The sequence below is a fragment of the Schistocerca gregaria genome, chromosome 7 (assembly GCF_023897955.1).
Source record: "Schistocerca gregaria isolate iqSchGreg1 chromosome 7, iqSchGreg1.2, whole genome shotgun sequence".
NCBI classification, from domain to species: Eukaryota; Metazoa; Arthropoda; class Insecta; order Orthoptera; family Acrididae; genus Schistocerca; species Schistocerca gregaria.
This window is the reverse complement of record NC_064926.1, coordinates 98,491,415-98,509,653: the sequence shown is the minus strand read 5'-3', so window position 1 is coordinate 98,509,653 and position 18,239 is coordinate 98,491,415. Positions and strand designations below refer to the sequence as shown.

At 45.7% G+C, this 18,239-nt stretch overlaps 1 protein-coding gene across 1 annotated transcript in view; it reads right to left on the bottom strand.

Moving 5' to 3' along the window:
- Positions 1-18,239, bottom strand: part of LOC126282304 (myrosinase 1-like) — a 96,412-nt gene that overhangs the window by 26,065 nt on the left and 52,108 nt on the right. The window contains exons 4-5 of the mRNA XM_049981959.1: positions 11,839-11,961; positions 11,572-11,755 (exon numbers count right to left, since the gene is read on the bottom strand). Coding sequence (XP_049837916.1) covers positions 11,572-11,755; positions 11,839-11,961 — 307 coding nt within the window. The remainder of the gene's footprint in view (positions 1-11,571; positions 11,756-11,838; positions 11,962-18,239) is intronic.

Here is an 18,239-nt window from a genome sequence, read left to right as displayed (position 1 = left end):
CGACCGAGAAGTGTAACCAATGGCACCTGATACCATTACGCCGGGTGATACGTCAGTAAGGTGATCACGAATACACGCTTCCAATGTGCATACACATCGTTGTCGCCAAACACGGATGCGAACATCATGATGCTGTAAACAGAACCTGGATTCATCCGAAAAAATGATGTTTTGCCATTCGTGCTCCCAGGTTCGTCATTGAGTACACCACCGCAGGTGCTCCTGTCTGCGATGCAGCGTCAAGGGTAACAGCAGCACGGTCTCCAAGCTGATAGTCCATGCTGCTGCAAACGCCGTCGAACTGTTCGTGCAGATGGCTGTTGTCTTGCAAACGTCCCCATCTGTTGACTCAGGGATCGAGACGTGGCTGCACGATCCGTTACAGCCATGTGGATAAGATGCCTGTCATCTCGACTGCTAGTGATACGATGACGTTGGGATCTAGCATGGCGTTCCGTATTACCCTCCTGAACCCACCGATTCCATATTCTGCTAACAGTCATTGGATCTCGACCAACGGTAGCAGCAATGTCGCGATACGATAAACCCTAATCGCGATAGGCTACAATCCCAATCCGATCTTTATGAAAGTCGCAAACGTGATGGTACGCATTTCTCCTCCTTACACGAGACATTACAACAACGTTTCACCATGCAATTCCGGTCAACTGCTGTTTGTGTATGATAAATCGGTTGGAAACGTTCCTCACGTCAGCTCGTTGTAGGTGTCGCCACCGGCGCCAACCTTATGTGAATGCTCTGACAAGCTAATCATTTACATACCACAGCATCTGTTTCCTGTCCGTTAAATTTTGCGTCTGTAGCACGTCATCTTCGTGGTGTAGCAATGTTAATGGCCAGTAGTGTACATAACGGTAGACAAAACTGTTCGTTTTTCTCAACTTAATAATTTGCACGCACTTTCCCACAACTGGTTAATGTAATCAGTACGAAGTGTGAAAACCTCAGAAGTACAACCCCTGACAACGACGGGGCATGCTGTGTGTCATGTCATCAATCTTATATCAAGGCAGTAAGGCCCATTCCTCCTGCAGAGCTGTTTGCAAGTCTTGGAGAGTTGTTGGTGGATGATGACGCGATGCAGCCCGTCTCTCTAGCGCATCCCAGACATGCTCTATGGGATTCAAATCGGGAAAGCGAGCAGGCCACGCCGTGCGCACGGTATCTTCCGTTTCCAAGAAAACATCAGCCACCTGTGCTCTACGAGGTCGAGCATTATCTTCCATCAGTACGAAGTCTGGGCCAACAGCACCTCGCAACAGTGGCACATACGGTCTCAAGATCTTGTTAGGATATCTGCCGATCGGCCCATACAAGTTCATGAAGAGATATTAGAGTGGTCAACATAATCACTGTCAACATCATTACGCTATCGGTCTCTTTCCATCATGTTCGGGTCTCGAAATCGTCTTCCATGTGCCCTACAGGTGCGAATCTGCTGTAAATCACTCTCCAGATCAAATCGGGACTCATCTGAACATTGACCCATTGCTCCACCGTCTACATGGCATGTTGACGACTGCACTCTAGATATTCCCTTCTGTGAAGGCCTGTCAGAGACACATGCAGCAAATCTCCGACAATAAAGGCCACTCAGCCGAAACCTTCTGAACATCGTTTGCCTCGATACAGCACGCCCAAAGGACGCTGCGAGGTCAGATGCCAGTTGCCGTGCAGTACTAAGGCGGCACCGTCGTACCATTACAGCCAAATAACACTCCTCTCTTTCTGATGCATCACGTGGTCAATCCTGCCCTGGCCTTCGGGATACAGTTTGGGTCCCTATAAACTGTAGCAGCATCTGAGAAACAACGCGACGACTCACATTAAGCCATTAGGCCACATCAATCTGCGAGTGTCCTGCTTCCATTCTTCCTATGGTCCTCCACTGGAGAGAGTCTGATACGCGTCTTTTCTGTGCCGTACTGCACCGTCTGTGACTGTGTACACAGCGATTGTTGCTGTGGGACTACCCAGCGAAAACTAACCCGTTCCGTAGGTGCCCTAACATAATCGTTGACATGGTTGTCCGTTGATCGGACTGCATCTTGCGTGTAGAACACAAATAGTACTGACGTCTGTTAGGGTTTGTATGATTACGTCGTGAAGCAGACATAGCATGGGGAAATAGCAGTTTGTTGCTTTGATTTTGAACACCAGTGAAGCTGATGAGGCACAACATTATGACGACGTTCTTGGTGACGTGTGCATCCGTCTACGGAACGACATACACAGCAACGTTTCTCTTTGACAAAGATTCAGTAAGTCCTCAAAGTGTTTTCGCAAATATACGGCAGCACAAACCTACGAAAAGATCAAATAATTTCATTTATAATGGACCCACAGCTGACAAGTGGTCGAATGGCTCAAATGGCTCTGAGCAATATGGGACTTAATATCTGAGGTCAGCAGTCCCCTAGAACTTAGAACTACTTAAACCTAACTGACCTAAGGCCATCACACACATCCATGCCCGAGGCAGGATTCGAACTTGCGACCGTAGCAGTCGCGCAGTTCCGAACTGAAGCGCCTAGAACCGCTCGCAAGTGATCGAATAACGACATACTCTAAGTATACGTTTTTTGTTGCACTCTCTATTGACTTACTCGTAGTGATACAAGTTGTCGCAGTGGTAACACCGGTTCCCGTCAGCTCACCGAAGTTAAGCGCTGTCGGGGTGGGCTAGCACTTGGATGGGTGACCCTCCGGCCTGCCGAGCGCTGTTGACAAGAAGGGGGCACTCAGCCCTTGTGAGGCAAACTGAGGAGCTACTTATCATAGCATGTAAGCTTTCACGGCTGGCGACTTCATTAATTAAAAATTCCGGGCTGAATTGCCGTGGTCCATACATAAAACTTCTTCCTGACGTTTCGTTGGGGTTTGCGGGCAACATCTCCTGAGGTGAATCGGCGACTCCATGTTTTGAGCCAGAGTAAATAGTTTAATCAGACAAACTTTAATCTTTGCCAATAAATTGCCACACAGTGGAGTGTTAACTATTTGTTGCATCTATTTGTATTGCCAACTGTTGTGTACATAGTTCCGCGTAGTCAGCGCATACACAAGTTTCCCAACAGAGCGCGCCCCGCTAAGCACAACAGCGCAGGCGCAGAGCTAGTCCGTCTCCGAACTACGAGATGGCGCTGTCTTGGAGACGGACCAAATTCTGCTTCCGCCGATCCGCGTATTAATATGTAACGCAGCCAATGAGATTGCTGCTAACACAGAACCTTTTCTCCTCGTGGATCACACTCGCGCAGTGATACCTGAACGCGCGAGGTATTATAACGAGTGTACAGAACTCCGATTAGTCAGTTTGCGCCGAATACGATTATCATATTCCTGTACATAGCCATGAAGAGAAATGTATGTACACTTCGTCAAGTATCAGAGATATGTGAGAATAAGATTAACGTACCAACACCAAATGAACTTCAGATTGTCAAATGTAAACAGCATCCAGAATCAAGTTAAGTAATTTCTATGCTTTTTATTATTTTAATAAATGTGTGTGAAAATTAATCAAGTTCTGTTTAAAGTTGATCACCGTCAATCTGCTACTCTAAGCGTGCAAGAGGCATTTCTATCGTCTGACCCAACGGCAGAAGATAAACACGCGACGATAAGACCACGAGACATACTGCTGACACTCGCCTACTTCGTTAGAGCGACAAGTCAAATAATCTGATGCTGTGTGTACCGAAGGTCTTACAGTACGCACACCACACCAACAAATCATGAATCATTTGTCATCACGCTTAACTTGTATTTTATGATCAATAAACCTGTGCCATAATTTTTATAAGAGATCAGTGCTATGATGTTACATTATATCCCGTCAGTATTGACAACAGTAATGAAAGGGTCACGTTTTCATTAAATTATTTATGAATTCAAGCTCCTTTAGATTCTGATGGAAGTGATAAACTCTAATACAGAATAACAAAAACAACCGCAGGTCAAAGGGTAAAATCAGTTTAGCAGATTCATCGGCCAGGTAGTCAAGTGGCAGGCATACTAGTTAAAGTGATTGTTGTCAGGGCATAAACTCACAGCCACCGATAGTCTTTCAGATAATACCGTGAGGCCAGAGTAGTCTTGCACCCGTAATCAAATGTAGTGCCAAGAGTGAAATACGGAGGAGGTAGTGTTAGGGTATGGCAGTGTTTTTCGTGCGGTCCCATTCTTGCGCGTAGTGCTAAATGCTGAGACCCAAAAATATTTAATAACATTGTGTACGGTGTAGAGTTGAGATACAGTACAGAGACGATGACTGTATCAGCATGACAACTCATCCTGTCATAAAGCAAAATCTGTGAAGCAATGGTTTGTGGCCAAGAACGTTACTGAAGCGTATGGGCCTGCACAGAGTCCCAACCCGAATGCAATAGAACGGGTATGGGATGAGTTAGAATGTCGACTTCCGTTCGGATCCCAGTGTCCAACATGAGTACTTTCTTTATTTTCGGCTCTTGAGAAAGAATGGACCACAGTACTGGTACGAGCACGAAGCTCACAACCCGAACTACACGCCACTGTTAAGCACTAATGAAGGACTGGGTCCCTTACTTCGATTGCACATAAATCATTATGGTCAATGCAACACATTTATTTCAAATAACATAAATGAAGTTACATTTGTATCTGTCTGACATTAAACAGGAATAAAAAAAAAAACAATTTCGAAATCAGCTGATTTAATGCGTGAAGCGCGAGTTACGCCAATAGCCAGATGCACTAAACAATTCACCGTAATTAAAGAGAAAAACAAAATTGAATCAATACACCGCACTGACAAATATAAAAAAAAACCTTACAATACTACTCAAAAGAATACATTGAAGTGGGGAGCAGTCGTTCACCCAACAGAACACTTCAAAATTAGTTCAATAACACAGCTGCGTGCCCCAGAAAACAGCAAGACATTACACACACTTCATCTGACGAATAACAAATGTTCATTAATATTACGCCACTCCTGTTTTAACTGCAGTGTCCCAAAGAAACAGGCGCTTATTCTGAAAGAACAATTTTTTCAATATGTTTAAATTACAGCATTAAGGAATTCCAAAAGATGTCCCATCGACCACCCCCCCCTTTCCAGTTGAGGCAAAATCTTTCACCTTTCTAGGCGGAGGCTGAGCCACAAACACAGAATGCCACCAAAACACAGTTTTGCTGTGAAATCTTACAAGACACCCGGAAGCAGTAACAGACAAGGGGTCGGACCCACAAATAACATAGGCTAAGAGTCAGGCTGGGAGCACATTCTACGAGCCACAAACTGTAGACGTTCCGGCCGAACATCCGCTTGCGGTGGCTGCCAGAAGGACGAAACAACCAACAGGCCCACGCCGTGCTTCTCACACAGGCACCTCATTTTGTACAAACATCTAGGCCAACACCAACTCCGGACTCCCCTCTCACTGTGCGGCTTGGCACAGTTTATATGAAACGCCTTCCAGGTAACCAGCAACCGCCGCTGGAGTTTCACGATTAGCAAACCGCCCCAGCGTAACAGACATCACACCTGTGCTTAGGCCCGAGCCACAACTCCGCCAGTCTCATTGGCCGCCCCAAACCGACTGTCTCTCGCCGTCCCGCGCGCCCCAGCCGAAAACGCAAAGATGCTCATGCCAGGGGACGCGCCAAAGATAACAAGCCGATCGCTGATGATCGACCAGCGATCTGGCTCAAGTACCTCAACAGACATTCAGACATGTTACAGAAGGCATCCTCAGCATTCAAGCTGTCACATATTAACGTCTACTAATAGCTGTCCAGATACTTTTGGCCAGATAGTGTAACGTACTAGCGTTCGTGTGATATTCCAGTGAGTGGGGTAGGACGTCGGAGAAGGGTAACAAGTACGAGGGGCATTCAATAAGTAATGCGAAACATTTTTGTCTGCAAGGAAGTTAGTTTTACTCGGGATTCCAGAACAACATATTATTCCCCACTTTTTTCGCTACAAAATCTTATTTCTCAATATGATCTATTTTGAGTGAGATAGCCTTACCCCACCTTACTGATAGGGCCTGTATGCCCGCATGGTACCACTCTACTGGTCGACGTCCGAACCAACATCTTGCTGCGTCAGTAGCCTCCCTATCATCCGTGTACTGATCGCTGCAGAGTTCATACTTCGTGGCGACAAACAGATGGAAGTCGGAATGTGCGAGTTCAGGACTATAGGGTGCATGAGGAAGAACAGCAAAATGGAGTTCTGTGGGCTCGTCTCGGGTGCACAAACTTGCGTGAGGCTTTGCGTTTTCATGCAGAAGAAGAAGTTCGTTTTAATTTTTGTGGCGACACATCCGCTGAAGTCATTTCATAAATTTGCTGAGGCCAGCACAATATACTTCAGAGCTGATCGTTGCATCACGAGGGAGGACGTCAAAGAGAAAAACCCCTTCAGAGACGTAAAAGACTGTCTCCATGACTTTACCAGGCGAGGGAATGGCTTTAAACTTTTTCCTCGGAGGGGAGGTGGTGTGGTGGCACTCAATGAATTGCCGTTCTTTTCTGGTTCGAAGTGATGAACCCATGTTTCTTCGCCTGTGATGATGTTCGACAAAATATTATCACGATCAGCTTTGTAACGTGCAAGAAATTCAGCACAGGTGGTACTTCGTTGCTCTCTAAGGTCTTCTGTTAGGCGGTGAGAAGACGAGTGGGTACGTACCTTTGGGTAGCCCAACTGGTGGGTGAGTGTGTCGGCACTACGTCCAGAGAGATCCAGATGCGAAGCGAGACTGTCCGCACGTTCCAACACTGCTGGAGCCACAGCCGTGTGTGGTCATATCCGGGAGGCGGGAGATGGAAGAGGCCTGCGCGATCTCGTTGCGATGGCGATGGACGCCTCGCTCAACGATTCACCGTGAAATTGTTCACCGCCAGGTCTCTGTAGATTCTTTGCAAGCGCCTATGACTGGCTGCGATGGTCTGGTTTTCCGCCAAAAGAAACTCAATGACAACTCTCCGCTTAGGACGCAGCTCCGTTACAGACGCTCTTTTGAAGACCACGCATTGCGCCGCCACGTAAGTTCACTGCATGGGATGAAGAGGACAGATTCCACGATGTCAAGTTCCGTATTGTTTCAACGGAAATTGGGCGAGAAAAATAATCTTCCATTACTTATTGATGCAGCTCGTAAAAGGACCAGAATCAGTGAACGATAGGAGGAATTAAAACCAAACTTGACTGATATACGAGGGGAGACCCAAAAGAAACTGGATTTTTGTCATAAAAATTTATTGATGAACCTTTTTACAAAATTACTTCAGTTACCTACAAAATACTCTCCATTACATGTGATGCACTTTTCAAGTCTCTTTTCCCACTGTTGGAAGCATATTTGGAACTCTTCAAGTTTGATATTGTCCAGTGCCCTTTGCAAAGCTGTTTTTACCGCCTCCACATCCTCATAAGGCTCCCCTTTTAGCGTTTTTTTCATTCGTGGAAACAGGAAAAAGTCGCAAGGGCCAGGTCCGGCGAATAGCGAGCATGGGGAACGACAGACCACCTCTGAGGTGCCAAATAGTGAGTCACTCGTAAGGCCGTGTGTGCTGGAGCGTTGTCGTGGTGCAGAAACCAGTCACCTGATCGCAAAGTTCCGGGCGTTTCCTCCTCACATCCGCTCGCAGACGCCTTAAAACATCCAAGTAAAAGTGATGGTTAACAGTCTGGCCAGGGGGTACGAATTCCCGATCCACAATTCCACGAACATTAGAAAAGACATAGATCGTCGTCTTCACATTTGACCTCACTTGTCTTCCTTTTTTTGGTCTGGGAGAGTTGGGAGTCCTCCACTGGCTTGACGCTTGCTTGGTTTCTGGGTCAGACCCGCAACACCAACTCTCATCCCCTGTAATGACTTTGTTCAAGAAGTTTGGATCACGTGCAATCTCTGTTTTCAAGTCCTAACACACATTGATGCGGATGGTTTTTTGCTCCTGTGTGTGAAGGTGCGGAACAAATTTAGCAGCAACACGTCTCATGTGCAAATCCTCACTCAAAATCCGCTGGCACGAGCTCCAACTAATTCCTGTCTCTGCTGAATTTTGGTCGATGGTTTGGCGACGATCCTCGTTGATCTTTTGGCGGACCTTTTCATTGTTCTCTCATATCGCCATGTTGAAGGGCGTCCAGAACGAGATTGGTCTTCAACACACATCTCCCCACGTTTAAAGCGGCCAAATCGCTCGAAAACCTGTGTGCGGCTCATAGCATCCTCCTGGAAACCATCCTGAAGCATTTGGTGTGTCTCCGTTGCAGTTTTTTTAAGCAGGAAACAAAATTTCACACACACTCTTTGTTCTTTTAAAGTTGCCATAACGACTTCGCAGAGGTAACCCGCCAACAGTCAGAGAAACACAATATCACACTTGCACGTTCAGCTCTACACCGAAGCCGTCTGCACAGCTGTTTCATGAAGGTCTCTACTAACACCATCTAGCATGAGAACCCTGCACTACGTCTACGAGTGGCAGCGCCCTCGGAGTCCTGTTTCTTTTGGGTCCCCCCTCGTATGACTCACTAACGGTACGTTAGTGTCACGTTAAAACGCCGTTCGGATACATAGCGTTAGGAATGAGGACGGAAAGTGTATGATATAAAATGACCGAGAACGACAGATGTTAGCCTCGGATCCATAGACTTAAGGGTTGTGTGGGTGGTGGGTGTCAGGCTTTGATGTCTGATCAAGAAGATAGAACAGAACATTCTAAGAAACGATAGAAATAAGTGTAATTCATTAGAAATTTCTAGGAGAGGCGCAACATTCAAGGTCTAATTTTCTTCTCTCTAAATACATAAAAGCTACCCCTAGTCGTTGCTGTTGCGAATATCAATGCCAATGCGCAGAAAAAGTGTACCTTCTATTGATCTCGTCATTACTAACAAGGAAACCTCCCCATCGCACCCCCCTCAGATTGGGCACAGTGGATAAGCTTTGAAAAACTGAACGCAGATCAATCGAGAAAACAGGATGAAGTTGTGTGGAACTATGAAAAAAAATAAGCAAAATGTACAAACTGAGTAGTCCATGTGCAAGATAGGCAACATCAAGGACAGTGTAAGCTTAGGAGCGCCGTGGTCCCGTGGTTAGCGTGAGCAGCTGCGAAACGAGATGTCCTTGGTTCACGTCTTCCCTCGAGTTAGAATTTTAATTTTTTATTTTCAGACAATTATTATCTGTCCGTCCGATTCGAGGTAACTGCGCCATAGTATGGCGACGCTACACCTAAACGGAAAAAATTGAAAACGTTAAAAACATATGTTTTGGCAGAGCACAGGGAAAACTGTGCGACTGTGAAACTGTTGCATTCATTTGTTGCAGTTTATGTGGCAAACTCTTATGTTTTCATCAATTTTTTGGAGTGATTATCACATCCACAAGAAAACCTAAGTCGGGCAAGGTAGAAGAATCTTTTCACCCATGCGCCAAGTGTATAAGTTAGGTGGGGCAACAAGATATTTCTATCATGTGACGCAATTGCCGTCACCAGTGTCGTATAGAATATATCCGACGTGTTTTCCTGTGGAGGAATCGGTTGACCTATGACCTTGCATCAAATGTTTTCGGTTCCCATTGGAGAGTCACGTCCTTTCGTATACTAATCGCATGGCTTTGCGGTGCGGTCGCAAAACGCAGACACTAAACTTATTACAGTGAACAGAGACGTTAAGAACGAACGGACAAATCATATCTTTGCGAAAATAAGGAAAGTAGATTTTTCACTCCAGGGAGGACTTGATTTATCAAGGTCAGCATCTTCAATGGCGCTGCTCGATCACTTCCCTCGGATTCTGCAGAGGAAATAAGACTGGAAACATGCAGTGCAATTATGAAGGCTCGCCCACAAAGGAGCAATATATCTGTGTGCAGAGAGGGCTGCTCTACGCAAGCTTCGCCTGGATCTTGATAAATCATGGAATCCGGCACTTGCTGTAATAAACTCACAAAGACGTCGTCACAGTGCAGCTCAGAATGATATATCGATGTGCCAACACAGATCGACTGCAGAGTCATAGATACAACTAACGCATTTTACACGTCTCTGCCGCCGACCAACGTCTTTGGCGCATTTGCATCTGTGACCTCATGCGCAGCTGCGCGGTACACGGGTATAAAGAGACGAAGCGAGCACTGGAGGGGTCCGACCGTACGTGGGGTCTGGACCCCCCACCATGCTTCACACCTAAAAACCCTCATCCGCCCTATCCTTTGTTACACCCATCCAGCCTGGATCTCCGCCCCCCTATCTTTTATAAATCCCTTCAAATCCTTGAACGCCATGCTCTCCGCCTCGCCTATCGCATCCGTCTGCCCTCCCCCACGCGGATCCTATACGATCTCATTCCGTTCCCCCACCTCCTCCTTTTCCTTGAAAGGGTACGGATCCTGTACACCTTCCGCAATCTCGATCTTCCTCACCCGCTCGTCTCGTCCATCCTCTCTCGCCCCCACCCGGTGCTGCGCCTGTATTCCCACGTCCCACCCGGTCTCCATCCTCCTTACCCTCTGCCAAGGTGGCTTCCTCCAACTCCCTCTCCCTGACGATGCCCTCCTCCCCTCCATCTACCACTCCTACCAACTGTGATCTTCCCTCCCTTTTCCTGTTTTTGCTCCTTTGGGCACCCTCCCACCCTTCTCTCCCTCTTCCCTCCCTCCTCCATTTCTCCCCACTCCACCCGCGGGCTTCACCTCCCCTGTCCCTCTCCTCCTCCCCCCATCTCCTCAGCCATTGGAATCTTTGTTCTCCCTTCTCCCCCACCTCACCCTTCTTCCCCTCTTGGCAGGTCCCCGGACTCACACACACTGACATTCGCGCGCCGGAGATCATCGCCATGAGTGTCTCATGTGTGCCGTCGTGTTTAGTGTTTAGTGTTCACCGTCACACTCCATCGTTCACCTGTGCCATCGCCATCTTCAGTGTTAGTGCGTCGTGGCAACAGTTTGTAGTGTGGATTATCGTCGAGTGTGATCGGCTCCGTGTTTGTCTTTATGTGTCTACTGTTTTATTACCCACTGTTATGTCACATCTTTGTATTCTCTCTGTTGTTTATTTATCTACTCTATGGCTGAAGAGCGGCGTAACATGCTGCTGACAGCCTGCCTGTTTGTACGGGTTTGAAAATAACAATAAAGAAGAAAAAGAAAGAACTGGAGCGGCAGTCTTGCGACTCACTCTGAAGATCACTGGACGATATACAGCCGAAATATTAGAAGAAGAAGAAGAAGGAGATTTCTTGCGGCTGCACACCCGAAACTTAATGGAACAGTCTTTGCACCGCTAAAACCTGAAGATTCACATTCGAGGGCTAATTTTCTTCTCTCTGAATACATACGAGTTAGCCCTAGTCGTCGCTGTTACGAATATCAATGCCAATGCACAGAAAAAGTGTACATTCTATTGATCTCGTCACTACTAAGAATACTCCCCCCAAACACGCTGTGCCTCTGTGTTCTGGTAAATCGTTCAGATACGTGCATACCCGCACAGCGGCGTCCACAGTGAGCTGGTCTGTAACGCGGCGGCACGTACCGTTCTGCTCGGCCCTGTACTTCCGGTCGTAGAGCCGGTAGGCGCGGCCGTGCGCCCTGAGGACGGTGTGGGCGGCCAGGTAGTCGCCGATGCCGGGCGCGTTCTGCGACGGCGCGTAGTCGCGGCTGTCCGCGTAGCCGCTGACGAACTGCGCCGGCTCGTCGAACGTCACCCAGCACTTCACCTGCCACACCGCGCACGCCGTCACAATACACACCATTCTGCACCGGGCGTACCGCCACAGAGAGGCACGGCGCCGTTACTCACTCTGTCTCCGAAGTTTTCGAAGAGCACCCTCGCGTACTCCACGAAGTAGTCAGCGAGCAGTGGGTTGGTCCATCCCCCGATGTACTGCAGCGCCTGTGGCAGGTCCCAGTGGTACATCGTCACCTGCAGAAGACAGGCCACACACAACTCTGGAAGTTCAGTATGAAGATTTAGTTTTTTAACTTTTTCCTTACAAAAGACATTAACAGATACCACACAAGACATAAATTACAATGCTCCTGCACTTGATAAGCCTGGGTCGTGACTTTTGTTAGTACCTTCCCTTAATTAATTACGGTTTGCTATTCACATCCTAAGGAATTACTGTTGTTCATCATAAAATGTTGCTTAATCTCCAAATGATTTACTTGTCGTGGATGTGTATGTATGTCTTAAGCCAGAAAGTCTGTCATATCTCCTAATAATACACAGTTTACAACACAATCTTACATCACATACATTTTTTGCTGTCACAGCCGGCCGCGGTGGTCTAGCGGTTAAGGTGCTCAGTCCGGAACCGCGCAACTGCTACGGTCGCAGGTTCGAATCCTGCCTCGGGCATGGATGAGTGGGATGTATTTAGGTTAGTTAGGTTTAAGTAGTTCTAAGTTCTAGGGGACTGATGACCACAGATGTTAAGTCCCATAGTGCTCAGAGCCATTTGAACCATTTTTTGCTGTCACAGTCACACTTAATGTACCTTCTCTACTCCTTTGTTGTTCTTTTTAACGTCATAAATGCTATAGCTGATATTTCCCCTTTTAGTCTAACACATATGTATGTACACGTGTACCCTATTAATATTGTTATATAGGTCTCTCATGTTAAACAGTGGTATAGTATTAATTTCTAGCTTTCACTGTTATATACATGTGTTTCCAACATTCCAACACCAACGCAAAGTTAACCGCCAAATCTGAGCACATCAGCCGGCCGGTGTGACCGAGTGGTTCTAGGCGCTACAGTCTGGAACTGCGCGACCGCTACGGATGCAGGTTCGAATCCTGCCTCGGGCATGGGTGTGTGTCATGACCCTAGGTTAGTTAGGTTTAAGTAGTTCTAAGTTCTAGGGGACTGATGGACTGATGACCTCAGAAGTCCCATAGTGGTCAGAGCCTTTTTTTCATTTTTTTCTTCTTTTTGAGCACATCGATAGTTGGGCGAATTATTATGCTGACGTCCGATCTGAGGTAAAATCGTAAGAAGTTTTCGTCTTGCATAAAGTCAGTTAACGGATCAAATCACTGACTGAGTCGCTCAGTGGCAATAGGAAAAATGACAGATAGATCACGTAACCGTCTGGAGATACTGCAGAAGTACAACACACTTATGTAGCACAACCAGACCATTAGACGTTACATCTGGTAAAAGATTTATGTAGCGTTTTTGTTGTGGTTGCGTTGTTTTGGGGGAAGAGATCAAACACCGAGGTCATCGGGCTCATCAGGTTAGGAAAGGACGGGGAAGGAAGTCGGCCATCCCCTTTCAAAATAACCATCCCGGCATTTGCGTGGAGCGATTTAGGGAAATAACAGCAAACCTAAATCAGGATGGCCGGACGCGTGTTTGAACCGTCGTCCTCCCGAATGCGACTCCAGTGCGCTAACTGCTGCGCCACCTCGCTCGGTGGCGTTTTTGCTCAATAAAACGATAATTAGACAGTTGTCCACGTTCACTTGTTGTTCTGAGGTGACATCTATTTTGCAAATGCTGCTTAACTGGGAAAGTTACATCTGGGACAACTAGAGCCAACATGCGATCACAGAACTCACCAGTGAGGGTTTTCAGAGAGCATTTGAGCCAGGGACAGACAGCGATCTGTACTTCTAAAAACCGCTTACGACCTTAGCCTCTTACACTGCCGGTGTATCGCACCTACTGAACTAGCGGACGCATTACCGCTTTCTGGGTACAGAATCTTCTTCTGGAGCCACTGCTCGCTTCAGCGATGACGCATGCGTACAAAGCCGGGTGTTGTCCTTACTGTTTTTGGATAGGTCCAGGACGTTCACCTCGTTTAACACCTCTTAATTGTTTCTTTGCCGGTTTTTGAGGAGTGTGTGATATATTCCACCACACTTGCACTGATGATCCAAATCAATTGTTTCACAAATTGAAAGATTATCTTACCTTGACCTATATGATTTGACGGCCATTGTTGCGAAGGCAACAATTATGTACTGATGCTCAAGGCAGACTGTCTGCACGCTCGTTCCAACTTGCTTTTATAAAATTGTTTGTGAAGAATTACTCGTATTCTTAACTGTGCCCGTAAATAATGGCATGATATCAGTGCAAGGAACCAGTTTTGAGTTGCAAAGAGTCACTAACAACCCAGCTAGTACAATGGATGTGCTTGAGAAGTTAAAAACAATGGTGTAAAATGACTGAGAAGCTCCTCATAAGCCAAACATTTTTATAGTGAATGCTGGAATTCGTTTAAAGAACGACGTAGCTTGATAATGGATGACTAGAAACGAGTCATTTCGAGTGATAAATCATTCTATATTCTGTGGCAAAGTGACGGTAGGATTTGAGTGAACGCCTGGAGAATGTTACGTGCCATCATCTGTAGTGCCAACAGTGAAGTACAGAAGAGCTGTTGTAACCATATGGGACGTTTCTCTTCGTTAGGTTATGGTCCTGTTATTGCTCTTAAGAATACGCACGTAGCAGAAGGATATGGAGACATTTCACAGCACTGTGTACCGCAGACTAGAGGGATATTTCATTGTAGTAGTGTGACATCACACCCTGCCACAAACCATCATCTGCTGTAAGGGCCATCTAGTTCGACCATTATGTTTATTTAACCCTCTGGTAAGTCGTAAGGTTAGGGTAATTTTATAGACGACTCCCGCTGAGCGGAAAGGCAAAATAGTAGTGAGGGAATTTGTTTATGTTAATGATTGTATAAATGTGTTACAGAGGCTATAAATTACAACAACAAAAAATGGTTCAAATGGCTCTGAGCATTATGCGACTTAACTTCTGGGGTCATCAGTCGCCTAGAACTTAGAACTAATTAAACCTAACTAACCTAAGGACATCACACACATCCGTGCCAGAGGCAGGATTCGAACCTGCGACCGGAGCGGTCGCTCGGCTCCGGACTGTAGTGCCTATAAATTACAACTAGTCTCGCGGTATCCAGATGCGTTGGTGTACATAACAACACTTAGTATCATAAGATCCGAGCAACGACGATATGGCTACAGTCACGACCGTCAAAGTAGTTCAGCGACGTATAACGAAAAAAAAACATGAGAAATAGTGTGACGTACATGCTGCTGTATTGTCATCTTGTACGACTTGTGCACCATGCCAAGATTATACGTAATGTCGAATTCATTTAACTCTGAACAGAAAGCTAGCCAGACATTTTAGGCCACATAGCCTATAGTAAATTATGGAAGAATATATGAAGAATTTTGCTGCAGCATTTGTACTTTTATGATTGGTGGATTAGAACTTGGTGGAAGTGAAGGTTTTTGAGTGACATTGCTTGAAGCTTTATAGGTTGAACAGTATTATTTGGAAGTGTGATTCATCATGTGGATTAGCATTTACTTGAAAATACTGTGATCTCTGAGAATGGAAAAAAGTGTTTTTTTTTCATGCAGTGACGAAGCCAGTTCTATAGTTTGCAGTAGGGACAGGGTTCTAGTCACTTCCAGCAACGTGACCTGAAATTTGCACTTAAACTGGGGAAGTATATAAATTTTCTTTTGTAACCATCCACAACTGGTTTACACGTGTCAGCTCTTAAGTGGCCGGAATCAGGAAGATGTCAATTTCGGTGATCGACCTAACAACACCTTTTTACATTACTCCCCGACAGCACACCATCACACTGGTGACCTTTTGTGCCAGGACCGTTCTTGCAATTTATTAATTCTGTGCTGAGTGTTCAGTGGTGATTCTTGCAATTTATTAATTCTGTGCAGAGTGTTCAGTGGTGATTCTTGCAATTTATTAATTCTGTGCTGAGTGTTCAGTGGTGGTACGTGGCCACTCCTGTAAGTGCTGCTAGACCCATCTCAAGGTGTGGTGCAGTGCACCACATACCTCGTGGTGTCTGTGACAGCAATTTCCAAGTCTGGGGCAGTCGATGTGCAGCTCGCAACCTAAGTAGAGGACAGGTAAATGAGCAGCAGTGGCAGGTAAATCGCGGGTTGTGTGACGCTTGAGTTCACCGAGCAGTCTAGAGCAAGTTTGCCTGCTCACTTGTTCTTGGTGGTCCGTTCGAGCTAGTGCTGTGTGTGGTGGGTTTTCCACCTACAGAATGGGTACACAGTGCTACCTCTAAATATAGCAGAGCGAGTCGCAGGCTTGCACAGCAGCTGTCGGCAGCTAGTGGAGGCATCCTTAGTGTGTGGCGATCAGTGGTGGCTGGCGGGGCGCCGCCCCATCAGTGCATTGGGCGGCTCAGCAACGGTGGGGTTGCGAGTGGCTGTCCTGTATAGAGGCTGTGACTGCAATCCAATACCCATGGCTCCATTGGCAGCTGATCACACCACTGGCTGCATTGTTTGTATTATCACTTTTATTTTAGGTAAACATAAAGACATTATTTCACTAATTAACTAAGGTAAACATGGAAAGGGAGAGTGATAATAAGAAAGACCTGGATGTCAAGTATGGCGCGGACGAGAGTTATGCGATAATATCAAGAACTACAGGAAGTAATAGTGATAAAAACTTCACTGATGAGGTCTCTGTTAACTCCTTGGTAGAGCAGATTAGGAAAAGGGAAAGTTATTGTGAGGATGAAGACAAATCAGGACTATGTAACATTATACAAAGCATGAATGGAGAAATGGGAGCTGACCACAGTGAATTAACATCTAAATTAGATTCTAATACTGTAAAATTTTGCGGGTAAGATAGATGCTAATTACATGGTACTGTAGTTTGATTTGGAGGTATCAGAGGCTAACTGTATACAACTGAAGTCTGATTTACAAACTCAAACTCGTGAAGTAAGGAATGAATTGTAAGCCAATTTTAATGTAATTGAACGTGCAGTCGAAATGACGAGGCAGAAAGTATTGAATATATGTCATGAAAATTTCTTTACGATTTAAGGTGGTAATCTCTGAGGAGCTTCATAATTAACCAATGATATTTCGAGACATTTAGATGGGTTGAGGAAGGAACAGTATTACGCTACTGGTGCCATTAAGAGTAAAGTTTCTGAAATAAAGAATTTTTGTGAACAACCAAGAATAGATCATTCAAACATAATCCACTGATTTAAGTAAGACGAAATGTGATGTATGAGGTAGTAGAGGAGACATGTGTAACGCTAAGGAACTTAAACATGGTGTAGAAGATCTGTATATATTAGACCTGCAGTCAGTGAATAACAATGAGCTTGCTTCTGAAGCAAGTTACATACCACTCCTGGGCAATATACGCCCAGTTGTATTTTTAAAGTAAGTTGAGGGACATTTACCCAAGTATCGGAAGGAAGTAAAAATAAATAGTATTATGGTTGGACATGAAAGAGGAGAAGCAGCTGTGCAGCATAGTAAATATCAAAGTGACATTAAAACCTTAGACTAGTTTCAAGTAGCGTTTAAGAAAACATTTGTGTGTCACAGTGAGTGTGCTAAATTGTATGACTAATGTGAGATATAGTATGAAAAATAATTAAGTTGTAAGCCTTGAACAAAGTGTATGTCAAGGAAGAGTGATTACGAGTGAAGACGCTAACATAAGTACTAGTTCAAAGTTTTGTGAAAATGAACGTTAAGGAATATGCGGGTGCAGTTTCAAACAGGAGATTCATATTACATAAGCTGGTATATGAATCATTGTCTGTGACAGCTGCATACATGAATACTGATGAGTAGCGCAGCCTATGTAACGTCAGACATTCTAATTTACCTGGAGCTGATTTGTTTGCAAGGAAGAAGAATTATATATAAAGGTATGATAGGAAGTAATGATGTCTCGTGGGCCCCTACCACCACGGTACAGCGTGTCCCCAGGTTGCGGACAGGGCATACGGCCATCAGATATGAAGGGTAGCTGCGAATAGAAAAAATACGCAGTCGCGGACAACCGGTGGGGAGCAGGCGATGGCGTGATGAACCATCCCTGTTTCTTCTTCTCTTACTATCAAAACTATTCATCAAGAATCAGCAACATTAATGGGCATGGGTCCCTTTGAAGTAAAATATTCCGGAGGTAAACTAGGTTCCTATTCGGATCTTCGGGCGGAACCTACTTCGAAGAGATTCAGGCCGAAAGGAACTTACAGGTTTGGAACATGGAACGTTAAAAGATTGAACAGGCCAGGAACGTTCCAGACACTATTAGACAAGTTAGATACGATGTAGACATTACAGCTATTCAAGAAACTCGGTGGCACGGGGAGGGTAGCCTGAAGATGG